Source organism: Podarcis vaucheri, assembly GCF_965113315.1.
Source record: "Podarcis vaucheri genome assembly, chromosome: 9".
Taxonomy (NCBI): domain Eukaryota; kingdom Metazoa; phylum Chordata; class Lepidosauria; order Squamata; family Lacertidae; genus Podarcis; species Podarcis vaucheri.
In genome coordinates this window covers 17,020,211-17,044,305 of record NC_138767.1, presented here as the reverse complement: position 1 = coordinate 17,044,305, position 24,095 = coordinate 17,020,211, and the positions used below count along the sequence as shown (strand labels likewise).

General features: G+C 44.9%; 1 protein-coding gene across 1 annotated transcript in view; it reads left to right on the top strand.

Annotated features, from left to right (window-relative positions):
* GPRIN3 (GPRIN family member 3) overlaps positions 1–21,000 on the top strand; it is a 38,924-nt gene extending 17,924 nt beyond the window's left edge. The window contains exon 2 of the mRNA XM_082236413.1: positions 16,938–21,000. Coding sequence (XP_082092539.1) covers positions 17,046–19,370 — 2,325 coding nt within the window. The 5' untranslated portion in view covers positions 16,938–17,045 and the 3' untranslated portion in view covers positions 19,371–21,000. The remainder of the gene's footprint in view (positions 1–16,937) is intronic.
* The last annotated feature ends 3,095 nt before the right edge of the window (positions 21,001–24,095 follow it).

Genomic DNA, 24,095 nt, shown 5'->3' with positions numbered 1-24,095 from the left:
GGAGGATGAGGACAATTAAAAATGAGTTTTAAACTGAGCAGACAACTTGGTTGATAAGCACAAAGATGTACTTGAGTGAGTGGGTGAGTGAGAAAGAGAAGGAAAGGGAAAGGGAAAGGGAAAAGAAAAGCTGTTAAGCCAGCCGTTCCTGACCTGGTGTCTTCCAGATGTTTTGAATACAACCCCCATCCGCCACAGGAAGCTGTGCTGGCGGAGACAGATGGGAGTTGTAATGGGAAACATCTGGGCACCAGGTGGGGAAACCAGATTTAAACTATCCCTCCCTGAAAAAGAGAGTTTGTGTAGTGTGATGAAGTATTTGATTCCCTAGTCCAAAAGCTCACCTTTATTAACTTGCCAGCTTATCTTAGGCAAAGGAAGTCTCATTAAGCAGTCTTGCCTTTCTCCTCCTTTATATATAGATATTTTCTCTTCCCCCTCCCTATATGTATGGTGATAAATACTGACTTCCTTACAGGGGAGTCGATTTCAAATACATGCAGAGGCATTTTGTTACTTGTCAAAGGTTTCTCTGTTCACAAACGTTACCCAACAGGCATTTCTCCTATTGTTCCGAATCATTTCTGTAGGATGTTTGGTGGACGACATCCTTAAAACGCTTCTTCTGCCCATCACCTTTGGATGGGGCGATCATAATTTTTCTCCATTGTTCTGCTTCCTTGTGCTTTTTGTATGAGAGCCAGAAAAGTGCTAAATACACACCCAATCCTCCTATTTCGAAACATTCAAGTATGAAATCAACAGCAGAGAAATTTGAGAACAGGCCTCAAAAACCTGTTGCCCATCATAATGAACACAACCAACCAGCAGAACTAGCTCAAGATAATTTTGCTGCCTGAGACAAAAGTCAAAATGGTGCCTTTCCCGTTCCATATACAGAAACTGAAAAGACTGGCAACTGAATCTTACTTCGACACTGCTGATGGGACAGTGTCTTCCACTCCACCAGAGGGCAGTGGGCTGTCATGGGGAGGGTATCCATCCTCCCAAAATTTTGCTGCTTGAGATGGCTGCCTCACTTTGCCCAACAATAGCCCTGAACGCCCACCCCAGCCTTCTTTTGGTGGCCTGTTAGGGACTTCAGTTTTGGAGACTGCAAAATCTGTTGTGGGAACAGAAGCCCAAGCACCTAGCAGGTGACAATATATGTCTGGCTGTGTCTAGACCACAGTCTGTTTGCTACATCACAACTTGTGGAGGCCTGCCATAAAGGTTTTTGCAAGATATGTACTATATCCTTGCATGTGGCCAATGGTTGCCACCATTCATTTTCCTAAATTCTGGTGCCTTACATCAAGTCATTGTGGAGGGGATGCTTCTTTGCCCGTACAGACTTATGGAGTGTACTGCAGAACCTTTAATTCTACATTTCAGATTGTCTGCCAAGGCTGGTAGCATCCTCTTGAGCAAGGGAATATATAGGAACATAGGAAGCCACCTTCTACCGACCCAGATTGTTTCTTCACCTATTCGAGCCTAGCTATAAGCAGAAAGCCTTTCCCATCACCTGCTCCCTGGTCATTCTTTCTTTAATGAGGGATGCCACTGAGTGATGGTCCCTTCCTTAAACGGGTGCTGCGTGTCTGAAAGAAGTATGGAATAAATGGCAAGTAAGATGGCTGTTGCTCAGGACTAGAGCATCTGCTTCCCAGGCAGATGGCCCCAAAATCAGTCCGCAGCATCTCCAGGTATGTTTGGGAGAGGCTCCTGCCCCAGACTTCAGAGACCCACTGAATTAGATGGTCTAAGGTAGCTTCCTGCATTCCTGTGAATGTTTCTAATGATGAATTCTACCGGGTGGGAGATGCTTGGCATCTATTCTGTGCTGGCTGCTTTGTCTGTACAGCATCAGGCAGGCAGACACAGAATGCAGTTCTCTCCAAGCACATGGGACAGCAGCATGGCACACACTTTTATAGCTCATGCTTTTGAACACTGCATCCGTGGACACAACTACGGGCGCTGCTTCCATGTGATGCCTTGTTGCTCATTCTTGTGCCATGACAGCATGGCATCCTCGCCCCCCTACCAGACCAACTTTTAAAACTTCTAGCTCCGACAGCTGGCCGAGAAGGTACAATTCTAGTTTGTAAAATTATGGCTAAGCGGCAACTCGCAATGGGACTTTCCTTAATATGTTCAAAACAAAGAGAGAAATATCAGGTTGCAAATAGTATGTAGACACCCACATTCCGCAGTATGCAAGTAGATTTATGTCTTAAGCATGGAATTGAACTTGATCTTCTCCCTAACTATATTCTCTCCGCTAGACCACACAGATACTCACACACAGATACACACACACTCACATTATGTAATTCATGGGTAAAGGTCAACGTTGTCCAATGTTAGGATTCCAAATCTTGTATTTAGCCTCCTATACAAAAGGGAGCCAATCTCTTCACTCAACAGTAATTTTATTAACTTCCCCAGTGCCATTCATTGACATAAAAGAAATGAGCAGCTGAGTGTTTTGCAAACGCTATTGATTTTTATCTTCAAAGCAACTCTGGGAGGTGAAGTGTTGTGCTGTCATTTATTCTCAGTTTTCAGATGAAAGCCAAGATACCATTTTTGGCCAGGGTGCGGGAGACAAGATGGTGAAACGTGCCTTTACTTGGGGGGGGCTGGGGGGGTTGCAGCAGGCTTCAAATCACTTGACAGCTTACATTCCTGTTGTCTGCAGTAAGCAGCATGTTGTATGCTTTTGGAATTCAGTCTTGGGATGTATTATTTAGCACCCTCGCCTGCTCTCAGAATAGGAAGCCTCATTTAAATCAGTTGCTAAAGATCACAGTGTAAGTGGGTGGTAAAGGCAGGACAGAATCCAGTCTTTTAAGATTCCCTTTCTACACTTGCTATCTTGGTCATTACGCCTTTGAAAAACTTGCTTTTGCAAATATTGTATAATTACATGGTAAATGATGCTTGCCTTCTGCAAGGAGAAGTGATTCTTCCTAATATGCTGGCATAGCTGCCCTGTTCAGTAGTCATGCACTTATTCATAGGTAAAGGTAAATGTACCCCTGCCCGTACGGGCCAGTCGTGTCCGACCCTAGGGTTGCGTGCTCATCTCGCTCAAGAGGCCGTGAGCCGGCACCGTCTGAAGACACTTCCGGGTCATGTGGCCAGCGTGACGAAGCTGCAGCTGGCGAGCCAGCACCAGCGCAGCACACGGAAACGCTGTTTACCTTCCCACTATAAAGCGGTACCTATTTATCTACTTGCACTTAAGGGTGCTTTCAAACTGCTAGGTGGGCAGGAGCTGGGACCGAACGACGGGAGCTCACCCCGCCGTGTGGATTTGAACCGCCGACCATGCGATCAGCAAGTCCTAGGCACTGAGGTTTTACCCACAGCGCCAGCCGCGTCCCACACTTATTCATAAAAGCACCCAAATTTGCAACATTTGTGGACTATTAATACATTTCAGTTGGCTATGCATGTGCATATATGTGCATTACCATATACCTCAATATCTGAAAATGGTCACCATGTATTAAAAGAAGTGGTGCATATTTGGTGCTTTCATGAAAAAGTACACAATTGTTATATGAGCCACTGGGTGATGCACCACCAGGTTGCAGCCTCCATCCCTTTCGTTTGTCCTCCTTTTGCATGAATTTCTCCCCTGTCACAGTTAACCATGGTGTAAGTGGACATCAGTGTTAATGCTAGCCACGGTTTTGCAACAGGGATAGAAACATGACTAGCATTGCTGCATGTAGTGTTGCCCTGGAAAAAAGAGAAAAGGTCATTTGGGTGGGTATTAATCCAAGAGCTATAGAGGGATCTCCATGGTTAGGATATTGGGAAAGTTGCATCAGCCAGTTGTTGTTTTGAACCAGGGGTAGCCAACATGATTCTCTCCCCACCCCACCCCACCTCCAAAATGGACTCCAGCTTCCATCAGCCTCAGCCAGCATGGCCAAAGGTGAGGGATTCATTCCTGCATTGCAGCGGTTTGGACTAGAATTCAGCCTTTCTCAACCTGTGGGTCCCCAGATGTTGTTGGACTACAACTCCCATCACCCCTAGCTAGCAAGGCCAGAGCTCAGGGGTGATGGGAGTTGTAGTCCAACAACATCTGGGGACCCACAGGTTGAGAACCGCTGGACTAGATGATTCTTGGGGTCCCTTCCAACTCTGTAATTCTATGAATCTATGATGGATTCTGACAACTTCCCAAGAGCATCATGTTTGCTACTCCTGTTTTAAGTCTAGCTGCATTGGGAGGGGTGCAGGGAAGACACATTAAATTACCACCTAACCCCAAACAGTTATTGGTCCTCTCTACATGCTGTGCTGCTCTTGGAATGCATAGCTAGCACTGACTCTGTAGTCTCTTTTATTTCTTCCTTCTTCCGTTGGTGGATGATTCTGCAGCCTTAAATATATCTCAAAGTCAAGGAGTGTATTGGAAGGTTGAGAATAAATACATGCTTCTCCTCCATCTTGGCCAGCCCATTTTAATCGTTTTGATTAGTAACACACCGAGAACAACACAGAAACACACACAGCACCTTCTCACCCCTTTCAGTTGCAGGGGCTTCTTTAAGCCTTCTCCAGTGCACCAATCAGTGATTGGTGAATTGATATCCGTGAATTGAGTTTGCATTTGAAGCACATTGGAAAACTTTCCAGTTTAGCATGGCTCCTGAATCTGGTCAGCTGGTTGCTATCAGAAGCAGTTGGGAGTCCAGCTGTGGCCCTGTTGATGTGTGTTGGCCTGCGTCCTGTGTGGTGATTTGTTTCATTCATTTAAAGCATTTATATCTCAACTTTCCTTTAAAATCTCAGAGTGGCTAAGAATAACAAATAAAAACAAAATTACTATAAATACAAAGCAAAATACAAAGCCATTAAGCCGAGTTGTCATCCTCCAGGGATTAAAAATTGTTCAGTGGAGGAAGTTAAAAAGAAAATAAACACTGGCAACTATAACAGCTGCCAGACAATATTTGTTGTGTAATTATAAGAAATCACCCTCTATACTTTGGAACTTCCCTGCTAAACGTTTTTGTTCAGGTAGGACTGTCCTGACATGTTGATTTCAACGTGTGCTTTAATTATTGTTAGTTTTAGTTCTGTTTTGAGTTTTCGAATTTTGGAACTTCGTCTTTTATTGACAACTTTAATGGTGGTTTTACTTTTTTTGTAATCCGTTTAGACATTTCACATACAATCAAGCAGTGTGTAATTATTGTTAAATAAATCAATAAGTAGCAAAGGGTGTTCCAGTTTAATTCAGGGCTCATCATCAAATTGCTAGATGCCATTTGCAGCAAAGCGCTGGAAAGTATTCGAGGCTGACTGAATACAGAAGGTTCTTTCTACGGGATCTCCAGTTGCAGGGCTTGGAAAACACCGAAGAGTGAACTAGATTTGAGATGCCTGTGGTTATGCCTGACTTTGATATATTGCAGTTCCGATTCCCCAGACCCAGTTTAAAATGGTATTTATCAAAGTGCTGGGAAAGTGCTAACCTTGTGAGGAGACAGCATTCATTATCTTTAATTTTAAGGAAGGCTGTAGTTTTCCCAGTTGTTGAATGCTTGCCCAAAGGATGATGAATAGGGAGTTGTGATTAATGATTCATGAAATTCTCACATGGGTTCAGTGATGGCTTTGCATGTGGACTGGATAGAGCAGACCAAGTTATAAAAACAAGCAATGATATGTCAGAAAGTCTTGTGGCATGGAAAAGATAGTGGTGGTATTGGTAGGATTCAGCCTGCGGATTATGCTAAGGACTTTGATCTTGGCTTCTTAGACCATGGATGGGCAGACTTCAGGCTTATGAGATCTACTTTGCTTTTTCCAAGTACATCAAGGTCTGTGGGGGGTGGGGGAGTGGAGTCAATTGCCTATTATACCCCATGAATAATAGACTCATATCACACTGTATCTACAAATCTGTGCCTATAGTTAACTTTTTGAAAAATGGTCTCCAAGAGAACACTACAGTTTCACAAAGACCTAGTCAAAGGCACCCAGTTAATGTGGATATTGTACAAGTTAGGAATACTCAAGCTAAGAGATCAGCCTTAACACAAAGACAGCCAACAGATAGATAGACCTTTCAGTTTTGCTTCCTAATCTTGAACTAAAGAGAGTTGGGGACTCTTACCAGTTTGCAGCAAACCACCCACTCTTAGCTCTTAGAAGATGCGTAGAATACCATCTGACTGTGGCTGAGGGGAGAGTGTTGGGTCCGATAATCAAGGCAGAAGTAGCTCACCAATGCTTTCCTGGAAAGCAAGATGCAACAACCATAGCAAAACTGAACACATATGCCTAGGCCTATCTCTTTTTGTGGGCTGACTTCCATTACTCCCTGCTGTCTTAAAAGAAGGCTTAAATGGAAACTCCTTACTAAATCAACACATAGAGCCCATGATTTGCATGCAGACCTAGCCATAGTCCCAGGCAGAACTAGGGGAATACCTCTGTTTGAAAACCCTATAGAGCCCCTGCAAGTCAGTGCAGATGCTACTGAGATAAATGGACCCATAGTCTGCATGGAGCATTAACCTTTGAGAATGGCATCTCTTTCCTAATGATTTTTAATTTTGACCCAGTGCCTTTTGATTGCAACATTATTTAGCAAAAATAGAGCAGTAAGTGACTTTTTACTGGTCCGTTACTGTGTTTCTTTATTCATTTGTGTTGCTTCTCATTTGTGTTGCTTCTCATTTGTTCATTTGTGTTGCTTCACACTAATCAGAGCAAACGAGTTATGATTTTATTAGAATCGCCAAGGGGAAAAAACAAGAATCAAAATGGAAACTGTAGACAAATATGAATTTGGAAGGTGAGGTTAGCCCACTCCTTGAAAACAAAGACAGGAACACAACTTATCCTGATATATTCGCTCCCACCCTCCATGGATTGAGCAGAATCCTCTAATCTGCAGGGTTGGCGATTGCATGACAGGATCTGTGCAGGTAGGTTTCACACACTGCACATGTCCAGATTTCACATCCACAGGTGCACATGCTTTTCACACTGCTGCGCTTGTACAGATTCCACACACCTCTTTCACATGCTTCCATTGAACACCTGGAGGTCGAGGAGGGCCAAGACCAGCAGGTGTAATAATAATAATAATAATAATAATAATAATAATAATAATAATAATTTATTATTTATTATTTATACCCTGCCCATCTGGCTGAGTTTCCCCAGCCACTCTGGGCGGCTTCCAATCAAGTGTTAAAAACAATACAGAATTAAATATTAAAAAATTCCCTAAACAGGGCTGCCTTCAAATATATTTTAAAGAGAAGATAGCTGCTTATTTCCTTCACATCTGAAGGGAGGGTGTTCCATAGGGTGGGCGCCACTACCGAGAAGGCCCTCTGTCTGGTTCCCTGTAACCTCACTTCTTGCAATGAGGGAACCGCCAGAATGCCCTCGGCGCATGACCTCAGTGTCCGGGCTGAACGATGGGAGTGGAGACGCTCCTTCAGGTATACAGGACCGAGGCCGTTTAGGGCTTTAAAGGTCAGCACCAACACTTTGAATTGTGCTCGGCCATTCATTATGCACACGGAAGAAATGCTTGAGGGATTCTCGAGAGAGAGAGAGACTCTGCCTTCAGTAGGCCTGATCAGACCAGGATTGGTTATAATAGCACCTGAAGTTCGAAACAAAGATAAGCCACTCTCCAGGAAATCCCTCCTCTCTTCAGCAGCAAACAAGACAAATATCAGAATATTGTGCCTATCTCTGATCATGGCAGTGCAGTTACGCTTATTTCAGTGCCTATCCAAAGGAGTTCGTGTTCCCTTCTCTCTGGGTTCCATCACCCTCCTTTTGCCCTACTTTTATATAGAACTGTGACGAAAGGTTTTTCCAGACAGTTTCCTCTGTCCTTCCCCCACCCTCTCCCACCCAATTAACTGGTTCTTAACTTAAGTTTTATACAATCTAGATCTCTTGCCTCAAGGAAGCACTTGCCCTGACACAGAAAACGGCATCTATTAGCCTACAATTAACGGAAGACCAATGTTGTTATCCAAGCTTCCGTTATCAGCGAGCCTCAGGGTTTGCTGTATAGAAGGCCTTCAACGTTCTTTGCTGAAGTTTAAAAATTAATCGTGGCTTATTACGAGCAGAAGGGAACGGTGGTTTCATAACTGGGCAGAAGGTAGGAAGGGTGCATAGTAGTTTCAATGTGTGAGAGAAGGGAGCTGCAAGAGGCTGCCCACGGGGTTTGTTTTTGCACAAGGGCAGTTGGAAGGAGGAAGGCACCGGCATGAGGTGAGCATGAAAAACAGGTGCAAGGTGGGGCTTTCGAAATGAGGCTGGGAAGGTGAAAAACGAGCTTAACAGTTGCATGGGGGGTAGTAAGGGGAAGCTCTAGGGCAGTGGTAGGCAACCTAAGACCCATGGGCAGGATGCGGCCCAATCGCCTTCTCAGTCCGGCCCACGGACGGTCCGGGAATCAGCATGTTTTTACATGAGTAGAATGTGTGCTTTTATTTAAAATGTATCTCTGGGTTATTTGTGGGGTCTGCCTGGTGTTTTTACATGAGTAGAATGTGTGCTTTTATTTACAATGCATCTCTGGGTTATTTGTGGGGCATATGAATTCATTAATTACCCCCCCAAAAAAAAAAAATAGTCCGGCCCACCACATGGTCCGAGGGACGGTGGACTAGCCCACGGCTGAAAAAGTTTGCTGACCCCTGATTTAGCTCTTTCTTACTGACCCCTGCTCTAGGGTAATGGAAGGGAAGTTGGTGAGTGGAGCAAACCATAGTCATTCACATAATTTAGATAGGTTGCTGAATTACGGGTTTTTTAAAAAATTATGGGATTTCTTTCTCCTGTGTTTTCTAGCATGAAATGCACACAGCATGCCAATGGAAATTGTTTGTTTTTGTCAGAAATCTTCAGACAGACAGCTATAGTGTAATCCCGTTGGGGGTCGAGGACCATTTTTGTATGGATATTTCTTGTCTGCTCTGACTCATATGGTCTCTCTGGCATGCAGGTCCTGGTTTTTTCCCTTTGTGACCCATTGAGAATGTGGAGGTTGAGCGTGGCCCCCATAGTTAGGCACAGTGAGTGCAGGTAGCAGAAATCCAGTCGGTCCCCAAAGTGCTACTGGAGCACAGGGCTTGAGAGACCTTGTAGGAGATACTCCATATCAAGTCATTAAAAATATATTAAAACTAATGCATTTTTTTTTGAGCTTTTATATGCCACTTTCCATGCCAACCCAAGGTGGTTTACAACCTTAGAAAACAATCCGATAATCTAAATTTTGAACCAGTTGTTGTTTACCAAAAAAAAAGTAATAGTAAATACAGATTAAAATACAACCACAAATTCAGTAACCACCACAGTTCTGAAGGCCGGGTATCAGTCCCAGTCATGGCAGGGAGGAGAAATGACCAATAAGGAGAGAATTTTGACAGTTTAATGGAGATACAGGGTCTGGCTACGGAAATAGCTAGGCATTCTTAGGGGTTTGTCAAGCAGGATAAACCTGTTTAATTTCCTCAGAAAGGGTCTAAAGGTGCTTTTACGGGAAGAGTAAAGCAGATAGCCGTCCCTGGGGGAGATAGCTGTAACAGAAACATTTCTGTGGTGGATAATTCCAGGTTAAGTTCTTGTTTAAACCTGGAACTGTGTTTTGGGCAGAAAACATGGGCTGTGCCTTTGAGAGTGAAGCTGCCAAGCTATATCCCTCTTTGAGTAAGTGGTAATAAAATACAGTTTCCACTTCCATTGTGTCTCAACTTTGATTTATACCTCTCTCGGGAAATAAGTTGTCATGGGAACCCAAATATCAGGATTATATACGCTACCACATAAGGTGAATTCCAGAATTCTCTGTGAGCAAGGTTAAATCTCCTCAGACACGGTCATGTTGCCCTTCTCCTATCTTCACTGAGGGAGCATGTCACAAAGGCTATTAATGGCTACTAGCTGCAACAGCTATGCCTGCCTCCGCTGTCAGAGACAATGTGCCTCTGACTACCAACAGCTGAGGATCATGAATGGAAAATTATTGCCTTCGTGTCCTGCTTGCAGGGTTCCCATAGGCATGTGCTGGGCCACTGTGAAAATGAGCCTTTGGCCCGATCCGCCAGGGCTCTTCTTACATTTTTTGGTATAATTGTTCCCCTTTATTTTTCAGCTATTAATTAGTGCAGTCTTATTTTAACAGGCCTTTGCCTTTGATCAACCTCTAAGTCCAGATATTAAACAAGACCGTGCAGATAATCATACAAAAGGCCATTATGCAAACATTGGTCCGTGGTTTGGCCAATAAATAACGTTCCTGCCAGGGTACCCAGAGCTACAGAACAACTTTTTCCTAAATAACTCTTGTAGCCGTCACTTTGTTGGGGTATTGTTTGATTTAACTACTGTATGTCCTTTACAAGCCACGTCTCCTCGCCTTTCACCTTGGGAAGAGAAATAAATCTCTTTGCAGCGTTGGGCAATAAATAGGCTTGAGTTTTGGCAAGGGAGAGTACCTGCCTTAGAAATGGTGCATTCTTTTAAACACTTTCTGTAGCCTGAAAAATAGGCCCCCTACTGAAAACGTTTGCTGACCCCTGTTCATGATCATTTGTGTCCACGATGTTATCAGAGCAGTTATACTTTCAGTGCTGTTTGTGCCTGCAAGAGTTTCAGGACGAAGAAACTGCTTGGTTTCAAATCTGTGCACGTCCCACAAGTTCCTAGTGAAATCCTGTAACCTTTCATACTGTAAATATTCTGGGGAAGTTGGGTGTACTGCAATAGCGCCCCTCCAGATGGCATTAATGCCATGACATTGCAGAAGCATCACCTAACAGGGGAACAATGTGTGGACGGTCCAGTATAAATCCATTACTAATGTGTTACTGTTGTGTCAATGACACAAAAAACACTGGTCTAGAGGTGCCTTTCTGTCTTCACTTAAAAGTGGGGGGGGGGCACCTTGCTGTGCATTGCTGCTGTGATCCAATTTACTCATAAGTAGAAATGGAAATAGAAATTCCTCCATGGATCTCCTGCATTTCCTGTTGAGGTGGGAGGTGTTTGCAATAAGTGTTTGCAGTAAGTAAACCCAGCACCTGCCACCTCGTTGATTCAGAAAAGCAAACCTGCAGCCCAGATGGCGCATGTCTCAGTGCACAGAGGTCTCAATACATCCATATTTTCTCTTAAGAAATCAAACTGACAGCCGTATCATAAATAAATGATACTCGTTTTGCAACCAGCCGGCACTGCGAATGCAGCCCTGTCCCCCAGAGGAGGAATGGTGGCACACCAGCGCTAATGCCTAATAGCTCTCGGACTCTCAAGTGTGGAAGGGCAGCAAAGCTTATTCATGCTCCATGCTCACAGCACACGGCTTTAGCTTTTTGCTTTTAAACAGGAAACACCTTTGTTTAATTCACAGCAAGCTTTAGTAAAGAATGAAAGACAACGATGCTTCGTTGACCGGATCTGGCAGCAATGAGTTCCATAGCTCAGCAGAAACCATGATAATCAACAGTAGACAAATGACATTTTTAAAAAAGGAGAAAAGAGGAAGAGGAGCTTAGAAAGATACAAGGATTCCTGTTTCATATAAAACACTCAAGGTCCCAGAATAGTTCCTTACTCCATGTTCTTACCAGGAGTTCCTCGTCACAGGATCTCTCTCATTCTGATAGATAGATGATAGAAAGAGAGAGAGAGAGATGATAGATGATAGATAGATAGATAGATAGATGATAGATGATGATGATGATGATGATGATGATAGATAGATAGATAGATAGATGATAGATAGATAGATAGATAGATGATAGATAGATAGATAGATAGATGATAGATAGATATTCCTTATAACTTATTTCTGCTTCCTCTGACTTGCCACTAAAATTTATAACCCCAGACTCCCTCTCTTAGCTATCTCTTTAGCCCCACTTGCACTATACATTTTAAGCAATATCATATCAGTTTAAACAACTGTGGCATCCTCAAAAGCATTCTGGGAGCTCCAGTTGGTTAAGGTTGCTGAGAGTCATTAGGAGACTCCCCCCCCCAACTCCCCTCACAGAGCTACAATTTCCAGAGTTCTCTGAGAAGAGGGGATTATTTTTAAACCACTTTGTGAATTGTAACTCTCAGAGGAACTGGGATCTCATACAACTCTGAGCAGTTAGCACCCTTAACAAACCACAGTTCCTTAGATTCTTTTGTTGAAGGTGGTAGAGTAGTTCTCTGAATGTGTGGCACAGATAGGGCCTTGTTTTCTGTTTCACCAAAGGGTATGGCCTGAACCAACACTGCTCAAATTACAAGGAAGATGATTTTTCACTAAACTTTAGGGCACAAGCGGTTGAACAGGCTACCTCAGAAGGTTTTGAAGTCCAGGAACACAAGAAGCTGTCTTTGGTCTATCTAAGTCAGTACAGTCGTACCATGGATCCCGAACGCCTTTCGAGTCAAATGTTTTGGCTCCCGAACGCCACAAACCCAGAAGTGAGTGCTCTGGTTTGCGAACGTTCTTTGGAACCCAAATGTCCAACACAGCTTCAAACGGACATGGAATCTGGAATGGGTTCCATTCACAGGATAGCTTGGATAAGGTGCGACCGAGAGGAGATATGATAGCCATCTTCAAATATCTAAAGGGCTGTCACATGGAAGATGGAGCAAACTTGTTTTCTCCTGCTCTGGAGGGCAGGACTCAAGTTACAAGAAAGGAGATTCCGACTAAACATCAGGAAGAACTTTCTGACAGTAAGAGCTGTTAGACAGTGGAAGAGGTTGCAGACACTCCATCCTTGGAGGTTTTGAAGCAGAGTTTGGATGGCCATCTGTCATGGATGCTTGCATTGAGATTTCTGCATTGCAGGGGCTTGGACAAAATGACTCTTGGGGTCCCTTCCAACTCCACAATTCTATGATTCTGTGATTTAGTTGCTAAAGGTGTCCCCCCCCCAGTCAGCCTTTTCACAGTCCATACGATTCCTGTATCATTATTTACTCTTAGTATGCATATATTAAGTGTGTGAGTATTGAAGGAGTCAGGGCTATAGAGCCAGTGTGGTGTAGTGGTTAAGAGTGGTAGTCTCGTAATCTGGGGAACCGGGTTCGTGTCTCCGCTTCTCCACATGCAGCTGCTGGGTGACCTTGGGCCAGTCACACTTCTTTGAAGTCTCTCAGCCCCACTCACCTCACAGTGTTTGTTGTGGGGGAGGAAGGGAATGGAGAACGTTAGCCGCTTTGAGACTCCTGAAGGGGAGTGAAAGACGGGATATCAAATCCAAAATCTTCTTCTTCTTCTACCTGGCCTGGTCTGCTTTTGGAACTCACAAGCAGCTTACCATGTGTTATGTACTAAGCTTGGATCCTAGAACAGTAGGCAAGTAGGATCCTAGAATGCAACAACTGATTGGCTTGCAGGAGAAGACCAATCAAGCTCTAGGAGGAAGTTAATCAGCCTATTAGGCTAGTAGGATCATCGAATGCAAGAACTGATTGGCCTGCAGGAAAAGACCAATCAGGCTCCAGGAGGGGAGCAGAATCAGCCAATCAGATGGGACTCATTGTGTAAATAATGTATATAAAAGCCTGAGGTTTGGGGGGCAAAAAATCACTGTTTTACAAGCTGCAATAAAGAGCATGAAATCACTACAGGACTCTGGGTATATTTCACCATGTATAAAATTCTTCTTACTTTCTCCATGAAACAAGTCCGTGTGGATGTTGGTGGTAACGTGGGGAGGTTTTTAATACATTGCTTCAATGTGAAATAGCTTTATATAACTGCTTCTATGGCACTTGCAGTTCAGATTTTAAACCCCAGGCTTTTATATGTTTTAGTCCAGCTGAGATTTGGGAACTAAATCATCACAGCACTTCTTTTCCACAACCCTGAAGTGTTTATGCCTAGCCACCAGAAGAAAAGTGAAATTGTCAGAGACTGCAAGGGAAGTTGCTTCAACAAAGGGTTTCCTCTTTTTGGAGCCCATGTATGAGAAACTGTCCATTTGTTTGCTGACAGATGGCCTTGCCTAGCCGTTCTTTTGAATGAAGAGGTCAGTACATGAAGAGTTATGAGAATGGGCTTGGATTTGTATGAAGCCTTGGCTGTAACACTTGCACTTTAATTCAGCTATTTGGAAAAGCAGTCTTTGACCGTCTTTCTAAAAAACCCAAACCTCTGGTTATTGACTTGGGCTATAAACACTGCAAATTTTCAGCTTGCAATTCTTCTGAGAGTAGGTGCTTGTACTTCATTGTATTTTTCTCTCTCCTTCTTTATGCCCCTTTGTGACATGGTGTAATTTTGCCCATCAGGCTGCTCCTTCCCTGTTCTGCTTTTCGCAGTATCCTCTTTGAAGATCCGAACACATGGCTGCATTCAGCACTATGGTTTTGTTTTGTTTTTTAAAGGAAATAAATCATTATGCTTAGCCAACAGAGAAAAATTAACATTGACCAAGACCATCTAGCACTGAGACACTGGAATTAACTGTAGCAGGTTTCCTACAGCTCTGCAGATGCTTTAGGCCCACAACTCCCATCATTCCTGGGCATTGGCTGAGGCTGATGGGAGTTGGAGTCCAACAGTTTGCCCAATGTGGCCCACCGGTTGGTTAAATCTGGCCCATGTGGCAACAAAACCCTTATAAAAAGCTCAACAACTTTGGGGTAAAATGGTAAAATCATAAAAAAGCTCAACAACGTCAATCCTGAAAAAAGGTCAACAATTGGTTGGCCCTCACAGCCCTTTACTTTATCAAATCTGGCCCTCTTTGAAAAAAGTTTGGACACACTGATGAAGGCAAACAATTTAGCATGAAAGAGCATTCACGTGGCATCCCTCAGCCTTGTTCTGGAGCAGACTTTCCCAAACTTGGGTGTCCAGCTATTGTTGGACTACAACTCCCATCATCAGGACCAGTGGTCAGGAAAGATGGGACTTGTACCCCCAAAGCAGCTAGAGACCTAAGTTTGGGAAAGCCTGGGGCGATTCATTACTTCTGGGAGGAGGGAGTGAATGTTCAGGCATTTGTTTTTCTGGAGTGCAATGAACTCCACCCTTAACCAGGGCAGCCTTAGAAGCCCTCCCACAGTTGGAAAGTTACAGGGGGAAGAGATGTGAAGCAATTTTACGTACTTAGAAAGATCTTGTAATTGTTGGGAACTTCAGCAAAAGGAAGCAATATTCAGCGATAACCAAGAAGCAAATTGGTTTAATTCAAGCTCTTGCAGTTGTATTTGATGTAGGCATTCTAACTAGGTGTGTTTTAAAGGATCTTAAAACATAGCCCTGCATGTTAGTGGGATATGCTTTATTGGCTTGGATGTCCAACCTCCTCCTGGCTCCTTTCTGTACTGGCATAATATGGCTCTTGTTCTCTGTGCGTTTTATCAAAATCAATCTTAGCAGAGCTGGTGGATTGCTGACAGCAGATTACACAATAGGCTAAACCCTCCAAACCTGAATGTGAGGTGTGTTAATATCACAATGCCAAGAATCTCTTCCCAGAGGCATTATTACCTAGTAAAAACCCTACAGGGAAAATGTTGGGCAAGCTCTCCTGCAAATGTGGTCAAGGTCACTGCCTGAGAACCAGATTGTACATTATGGATAGGCTCTAAAGGCTTGTTCAGCCCAGTGGAGATTTGGGCTTCTTTTTCTGGAACTCCCAAGCTGTGTGGCAAACTGCTTTCAAGACTGAGGGGCCTTTCGAAAGCAGGTGGTGATTGGCCATGGGGTCTCCTGATCAAAATACGAGCAGTCCACTGGGCATGCCAGGCTTTTGAGTACGCCAAAGCCAGGTGGTAGCTCTTTGGAGCCTATCCTGTATTTTCCCCCAGACTGAGATAATTTCCACATAAAGCGGATGTCCTGCTTAGAGTTGCTTTCAATCTTTTCTCAGCATGGAAAGGAGGAAGCACTTGATGATAGCCCAGCTGCATGTTATGTGTCATTGTGTGAAACGAAAGCCCAATGGACACATTCCCTGTCCCCTCCCCTCGCCCCCTCCAAAATCAACTTCGCAAGGGGACAGTTTTGTGTGGAGAAGCAGCAAGGGGGAGGGTGTGCTTTATCCTTTTCTCTCCATCCATTTCTGCGTTTGTGCTTCCAGTCTTCCCACCCTCCAAGCTTATTTGTCTCCTTGCAGGGTTTCCACACGTGTTTACCCTTGCAAACATGTATGAAGAACTTCATGGAGGGACAAGCAACCGGGGGGGGGGTAATTAATTTGAAGTAGGGGGAGAGTTAAGCACCCACTGCTTAAAGCCCTGTGCCCGGCCCCCAGGAATGGCTCTTCCAGGTAGTAAATAGAAAAGGGCACCTGAGTTTGCTCACGTGAATCTCTGTGTAAAAATTCAAGCCAGACTTTGCAACCTTGGCATTCTCTGTGCTGACTAGACTTATGGGAGTTGTACTCCAAAACATCCAAGGCACAGTCTGACCCCCTCCTTCGGCAATCCTCGTAAAACTCTGGCCCAGTGGTTGCCATTTGATTTTGAACTGATTTTAGAATATCGATTTTAGAATGCTGTGTTACTTTCATTGCTGTTAGCTGCTCTGAGCCCGGCTTCGGCTGGGGAGGGCGGGATATAAATACACTATTATTATTATTATTATTATTATTATTATTATTATTATCTGGAGGAATACCCCTCGTTCAGTGGCAGCCAGCAGAGCCAACTATTTCTATCTTTGCCTCCATCCTCCTCCCTTGAAGAAAAGGAACCTAGCAGACAGTGGGACCCCCTGGACTGGATGCATGTGGGAAGGCAGGCAGGGTGAATGAGTGGCACAGTGCCCTGCTTGGCTTAATGGTCCAGCCTCCACTGCCCCCATCTTGAACCTGCTTGGGTACAGAGCCTACACTGGATATTTTCATTGCTTTATATCTGAATTTGTAAATATTTCTGTCTCTCTTTAACAGACCAGCTGCGAGGAAGAGTCGCTTGTGGCCGCACCTCTCTCCGCCTAGGCCCTTCTCAGCCAGAAGCTGGGCGAAGCTGACGGGAGCCTTGCAACGCATTGCGTTCCCATGGGGACTGTACCAGATCCTCTGAGGTCTGCCAAGCGTCCACTGGTCACCGCTTCCGAGGAGGAAAACGACCTGAAAAGGTTGCAGTCCTCTAAACACCAGTACAAGCAAGCGAGCATAGAGAGCAACAGTAATGGATTTCCTTTCACTGCCAAGGTGCAACCCACTGGAGATCGCCTGCTTGAAGGGAACTGCGGGGTGGAAGCTGATGCTGCAACGGGCGAACGGCACTGTGGGTATGACACTGGGAAACCAAGAATGTTTTCTCCTGGGTCCTCCAGCCCATCCAAAGAAGGCTGCCTAGCAGTTCTGGAGCCGGGGAATAACTCTGAGCGGGAAAGCAGTAGTGATGCTGGAACTCAAGGCCAGTACCCAGCAAAAGAACATGCTGCAGTCAAGGCACCTGCTACCCAGGAGGCCAATGAAATTGTGCCAAGTGGTGCTGGTGGGCAACTCTGCAGTGCAGCAGATAAGGCAAGCTCTCTGCCTGGAGGTGGTGGTGGCAGAGTCACAGAGAGCAGAGCTCATGGCAGGTCTTCTCCTCCAGATGCCCAGCAAGCTGCTCCAACCACAAAGGAAATTGTGGGTGAAAGGATTGGTCCCGAAGTGACGCAGGTGCCAGACTCAGCAAAGGAACTGGAGCCTGTCTCTGATCTTGCGCTGAAGGCCCATGGTTGCTTGGATGCAGAGCCAAAGGGCTCAGAGGAGGCAGGCTCCGAGTCTGGCTCAAGAACTGCACCAGAGATGGTCCCCAAACCCAGCCTTGGGAGCACACCACAGCCTTCATGCGGTGACAAGGCTGCAGAGAAGGTAGGGCCTGAGCCCTCCAAGTTCAAGGACACAGGGACCATGATGGTGCAACCTGAGGGTGGGGAGGTTGCAGGTGGGGAGGTGGCAAGCAAGACCCATCAGGATGCTGGGGTGCAGGCCGTAGCCAGCATGGAAAGCAGATCAGCGTCCACCAGCCCAAGCATCTTTGCTGCATTCTTACGGGAAAACATGCCTCCCCAGGCAACACAGAAGCAAGAGCAGTTGCACATTATTTACACAGGAGCCGGCGGGAAGGAGCAATCGGAAATCATTGACGACTTTGCGGCGCTTGTCCAGACAGCTGTGTCTGCTGCCACCGTGACTGAAGCCCATATCCAGGCAGCAGCTGCAGTAGACAAGGGGTTGGCAGTTCAGGCTGTCAAACTTCAAGAGGGCACAGCAGGCACTCATGATACAGCCCACTCGACTTTGTCAGGCGACGCAACGTATCCCTGCCCTGGCGGTTTGCAAGAAACGTCGCCCAAGGTGACAGAAGCACAAACAGCAAATGCAGCCAGCCATCGCAGCGATGCTTCCCAGCAGTTGCCGGACGCTTCAGTTATGCTGAAGACAGCACCGATTGACCAGATTACTGTCAATGGCAGCGCTTCCCCGCACCCCGCGCGCAGTGAAACCAAGCTACCTCCACCTTCTGCTCTGCCAGGAATCAATAGCAAACCTCAGCACCTTGGACCCTCCTCTGTTGCAGAAAGCCAACAGACGCCTCCAGCCTCCTGCAGCATATCTGAACAAGACAAGGCTCTCCGCGCCGCTGGTGGCACTCCCAATATCGGTTGCAGAGAGCAGCTACGCACTGAGATGGTTAGGAGTCTTGAGACAGTTCCGGCCAGCCTCCTCGTGGACGTCAAACCAAAGGGGGGAGGGAAATCCGTCCCTCTCAGTCCGAAGGAACAGGGGACGATTAACACTCCAGCAGTGGCTACTGCGCCCCCGACTGTGTGTGCCCCAGCCACAGCAAAAATTGAGCAGGATAAGCTACCAGAAAAAGAGGCAGGAGGATTTGGCATTCAGAATCTGGAAGCTGAGTCTGGGTTGAGTAGAAATTCTGGCCCTGGCCTAGGAACCAAAAGCAACAGAACTAAGAAGGGAGAGAAGGGCAATCTTTCAGCCTCTCCCGCTTTGCCCTTGCCAAAGCTGGGCGAGAAGAAGAAGGAAGGAAAACCTGCTGCGGAGGGCAAAGGGCACCTGAAGCAGTCTAAGCGCGTCCGGGATGTCGTGTGGGACGAGCAGGGCATGACTTGGGAGGTTTACGGGGCCTCCCTTGACCCCGAGTCGTTGGGGGTCGCCATCCAGAATCACTTGCAGAGGCAGATTAGAGAACACGAAAAACTGATTAAGGCCCAAAACAGCCAGACCCGGAAATCTGTTTCTTCGGATACGTCTTCAAATAGAAAACTTAAAGGGAGGCAGCACAGTGTTTTCCAGTCCATGATGCAGAATATCAGGCGCCCCAATTGCTGCGTTCGCCCTGCTGCTTCCTCTGTGTTGGATTGAAAGAGTCGGGAAGGCAACGAGCGTCCGTTTGTAGCCATTTGTTTCTGTGTGTGCACAGAAATCTGTAGAAAATAAGCCCAGGAGCTCAGCTTTGATGCTTGAGATTCTGATAATGATTGGGGGTGGGTGGGAGGGGGGGCAGAGTAACGGCTGTGTATTGTATGCCCAGTAAGTCATCACATCTGAGCTGTCTTGTTCTCTGCAAACGACACGTGCAGCTTTTATGTTTACTTAGAAGCCACTCCGGTCTGTTGCCAAACGACAACATAAGCACTTAAAAACGAAGCACAATGTGAGATTGCCAATTTACTGCACCAACGGTGTGGCAGCTTTTTGCAGACCGAAGAGAAGGGAGGCATCAAACCCTTTGCAAACGCCTTTCACGTACAACTAGGTCTTAACAATGTCGATAACGAAAACTTCAACAACTGTGTGTTAATGTAGCAAATATTCCCAAGTACCTGGATCAGGTTGCGTTGGTGCTGAGAGAGTCAAAGGAGCTGGTTTTCTTAAAATGATAGACTCTCTTTGAGGCGGTGGTAAGAGGATATCCCCTTGCAATTAGGGTGGTATTCCAAGTACGCCTGCCAAAAGGAGGCACCCCAAAGACGATCCTCTCCCTTTGCCTCACATGCTAAAGAGCCCTTAGGGGTCCTGTACCAATCACATGCTAGCCTTTGCCAACCTGGGGGCATCCAGATGTTTTGTACTACATCTTCCATCAGCCCCAGCTGTGCTGATTGGAGTTGTGGTCCAAAACATCTGGAGGGTATGCCAGTTGGACAAGGTTAATCTGTACATATATGGTTACAGTGTGCCAAAAGGCCTGCTGGTGGCGTTCTTCTTGAAGGCTCTGGAAACCTCTGGCATCCCAAACGCAATAAAGGTCCTTCAAACTGGAGTATAAAGGACTTCAGAAATACCCAAGAAATTTCAGTGGGTGCCAGAATTTCTGTTAAGTGTGAGATTTTGACTGTTATTTGCTCCTTAATGGGTCTCCTCTTTCTGTCCTCCCCCCCCCCCGGTTGCAATTTTGTATTTTGCAATGTTATATCTTAGAGGTGATACTTCCATGTAACACAGAAGTAGAGAAATGGTTTGGATTTTCAGCAGCAATGTAGAGAGGGCACGAAAGATTATTGTGCAGCCTTGTTAAAACTATTTTTTTATATATAATTTTTTAAAATTAGTTTTCCACTATACCCCCCAAAGTAGCCAAATTATAACAATAACAATTAATTCCCAAATGGTACAATTATCAAAATGCCAATCAACTTCCAATTAATACATTTTAGTTAAAGTGGCTCCCCGTATGGTGGTTTGGGTGCATTTCTGATCTTATATCACTGCGTTCCATGATCTTAATTTATGTCAGTTACATTTCAGTTATTATACTACATAATTAATGATCTCCATTCGTGCTGTTATAAGATACACATTTATAAAGCTTCAAGTGAGGAACTCAAACTATTATCTTTATTCTGCCCTGTGTGTGAAAACTGTTAGGTCCATAGAGATTCCTTCTGTCCATATATGATGTTGTTTCTTTCACTTCCCAACTGTTGTTTTCTTCCATTGTGACTTGGTGCAGAACTGAATCTCAAAGTTTCTCAGAGGTCTTATCTCTCCATGTTGGATTCTTAAGCCTCAGTCAGAGGAAACTGGCCACTCTCCAGGCACCCGTTCATTCCCACGGTACAGTCCCAAACACTCACATCCTGTTTTGCATTCAAGCCACCTGCAGCTCGCTCTCGCATTGCTGCTTTTTCCTGACACTCCATCCCTTGCTTCGATGTCTCAGAACAGGCGACAGTTTCCTAGAAACCATTCCGTCTCACTAGTAAACCATGTCACAGATCTTCGCTATTTCCCCCTCAGCCTAGGAAAAGGTGGGCAGTTTTCAATTGTTCTGAATATTTAATACTCCTTTCCAACTCCCAGAATCTCTGCAGCATTCTTATCGCAGCCCCTAGATTCTTTTCCTTTCAGCTAGAGATTTATGGTGCAATTCATGGTGCCAGGACCGTCTGCTCGCTGCCATGTTAGGCAGAAGCTATGCCTCTTGGTCTTGAATATGAGCAACCAACAGGACAATGTTGTCATAGGTTTCTCAAACATTGTGTTTCCCTACAGAATATCCCCAAGAAACTTGTTTGGGAGGGTGAAATACCTGCTAGTTCTTTACTCTGTCTTGTTAACATGGAGAACCAGTGTGGTGTAATGGTTAGGGTGTTAGACCAGGATCTGGGAGAGCAGGGTTCAAATCCCCACTCTGCCATGAAGCTCACTGGGTGACATTGGGTCACTCACCGTCTCTTAGCCTAACCTATCTCACAGGACTGCTGTGAGGATGAAATGAAGAGGACAACCACATACACCACCTTGAGGATAAAGGTGGTATATAATTGTTACCATTTCTAGCTCAGAGGCAAATGTGAGTGCCCCTTCATTTCAGAGCAGGTGGGAAGAGCGTGAATGATAACATTGTGTGGGGAATCTTCATTGCTAGCCCCTCCTGAATGATCTCAGGGTACCACAGGAAGGATATGCACTTTAGAGGCTTCCCATGCTGTTAAGGTACCATTCGTTCCATCAGTTTCACTCAGTAAGGCTTAAACAAGATTTCATCCCATATAGGTTTCCCAGTTCTGAGAACCTTTGCACTCTTACTGAACTTAACTATTAAAAAGAAAAAGAAAAAGAAAAAAAATCAATTCCAAATTATTCCCCGCTCCGCAAATTGGCGGTGACCACTCAGCCAGAAGAGCTTAGTAGATTGTTAATTGATTTTGTCACTACGGTTGTGTAACTGGTGCTTTATAGATCTGGGGGCTAGATTAAGAAAGAAAATCTGGGGGAAGGGAAATCACAGCATCCGGATAATTGCCCAACCTTCGCCGGGCTTTCCGTGTCAAAAAAGCAAAAGCCACAAGCCTAGCCAACTGAAAGTGGAAAGGTCTGTGGTATATCTGTTCCCTTGCTTGAGGTTGGATGGGTAAAAGGCTTAAGCATCCCAGCAGAATCTGCTCAAGCAGAGTAGGATGGATTCCAGGAGTGAAATTCAAATTTTGCAGTCATATACATGTTTATTACAGATAAATTTCAGTGTGGAACCACCAGTTGCACAAAATAAAAGTAGTCTGCTTCCAAAAGTGGAAGCCCTATGTTAAATATTCCCCTTCCCCCTTCACGTTGTGCAGTAAAACATGTGGCCTATTTCTGATGCCACTGTTTTGTGCATTTTCCGTCTTTCCGTAACTGGCTGTTGAGATTCCAGACATGCATGATATTATGACATCTAGCTGTAAGGGGTGTTTTATTGCTCGTTTTGGCAGCAACCCTTGGTTCCTTATGACATGTAGTTCCACTGTCCCATTCGAAGATTTGCCTTCACACTAGAGTTTACTTAAGATGTCAGTTTTGACATCAACATATTCCAGTACTGACCACCCAGTTCCAATCTCCCATGCCTGCCCCTCTGTCTTTTGTTCATCGTCAGAAAACAGACCCAATAACTAGCACAGTTTGAGTATGTGGTGTTGTCTGCCTTCAAAAAGAAAATACTTGCATTTTTCCTCATCAGAGAAACTAAAAAATAAAACCACAATGCCATACTGGGATAACGGAAATTCATGTGGAATGCAGTAAAACAGAGGCTCACTTTTAAAAGTTTCCTAAGAACCAAGTCCACAAACTGATTAAACCTAAATCCTTGGATTTGAATTAGTTGAGTCCCAGAAAAATTCAGAAAGACTAAGCTGGCATAAATCCAAACCTGCCTAGGATTTCATGACTTCGCTGGTAGGTTGTTCCCATTGCCTAATAGCTATATTTAAGACTACACCAGCCAATCCTTTGTGTGATGCAGCCAAGAGAGAAATCACAATGAAGACAATAGACCACAATCCTGGCAAGATTAAGCACTTGTATATCTCACTAATTTCAACAGGAAATTAAGCAAGTGGTCTGGTTCATGTCGCAGCAAACCATGGTTTATAGTGGAATCCTCCAGATGTTGGACTACAGCTCCTATCATCCCTGACCACGGGATGGGGACGTTGGGATTTGGAGTCCACAACATCTGGAGGGTGACAGGGTAGCCGTCTGTAGTTTATGGCTTACCCTGAAAAAAGTAAATACCTCTCGCTTTGTTCTTCCCTAAGCAGGACTTCAGGAAACCTGAAGTTTGGCTTCTTGAGATAAGCAAATGCAGGGTGTGGTTCACATTCACAAATCACAACAAGCCTTCATAGTCTGTTTTCATTCACACTAAAGGGAGGAGCCAAGTACAAGCAATGTACCCATTCACAGTAAAGCACAAACCATGGTTTACTGTGACATGCAAACAAGGCCTGCACCGAACTTTTTTGAAATACCCCTCCAAATGCTTAACTTTGTCTGAAATGTATTCCACAGTTGTTGTTTTTAAAAAGCATGAAATCAGTTAGTTCCTTTATTGCCATGTATTGTGCAAAACCATTTTTCCTTCTGTTTTGTTTTTGTAAGGGGGAAAAAATGTTCGAAAGCTCTGTTTTACTTATTGGCTTGAAGCTATCGGCACTGGTGTTTTTTAGAATGTACTTAGATGTACATCTTACTGACCCTTGCTTCATTGTTTCCCTGGCGGCAAAACAGGCTGTTCTGGTGGGCATGCAACACACATAATAATGTTAGGAGATAACTTACTGTAAGGAGCGCCAGTTCAGCAAATCCTTCCTTGAAATG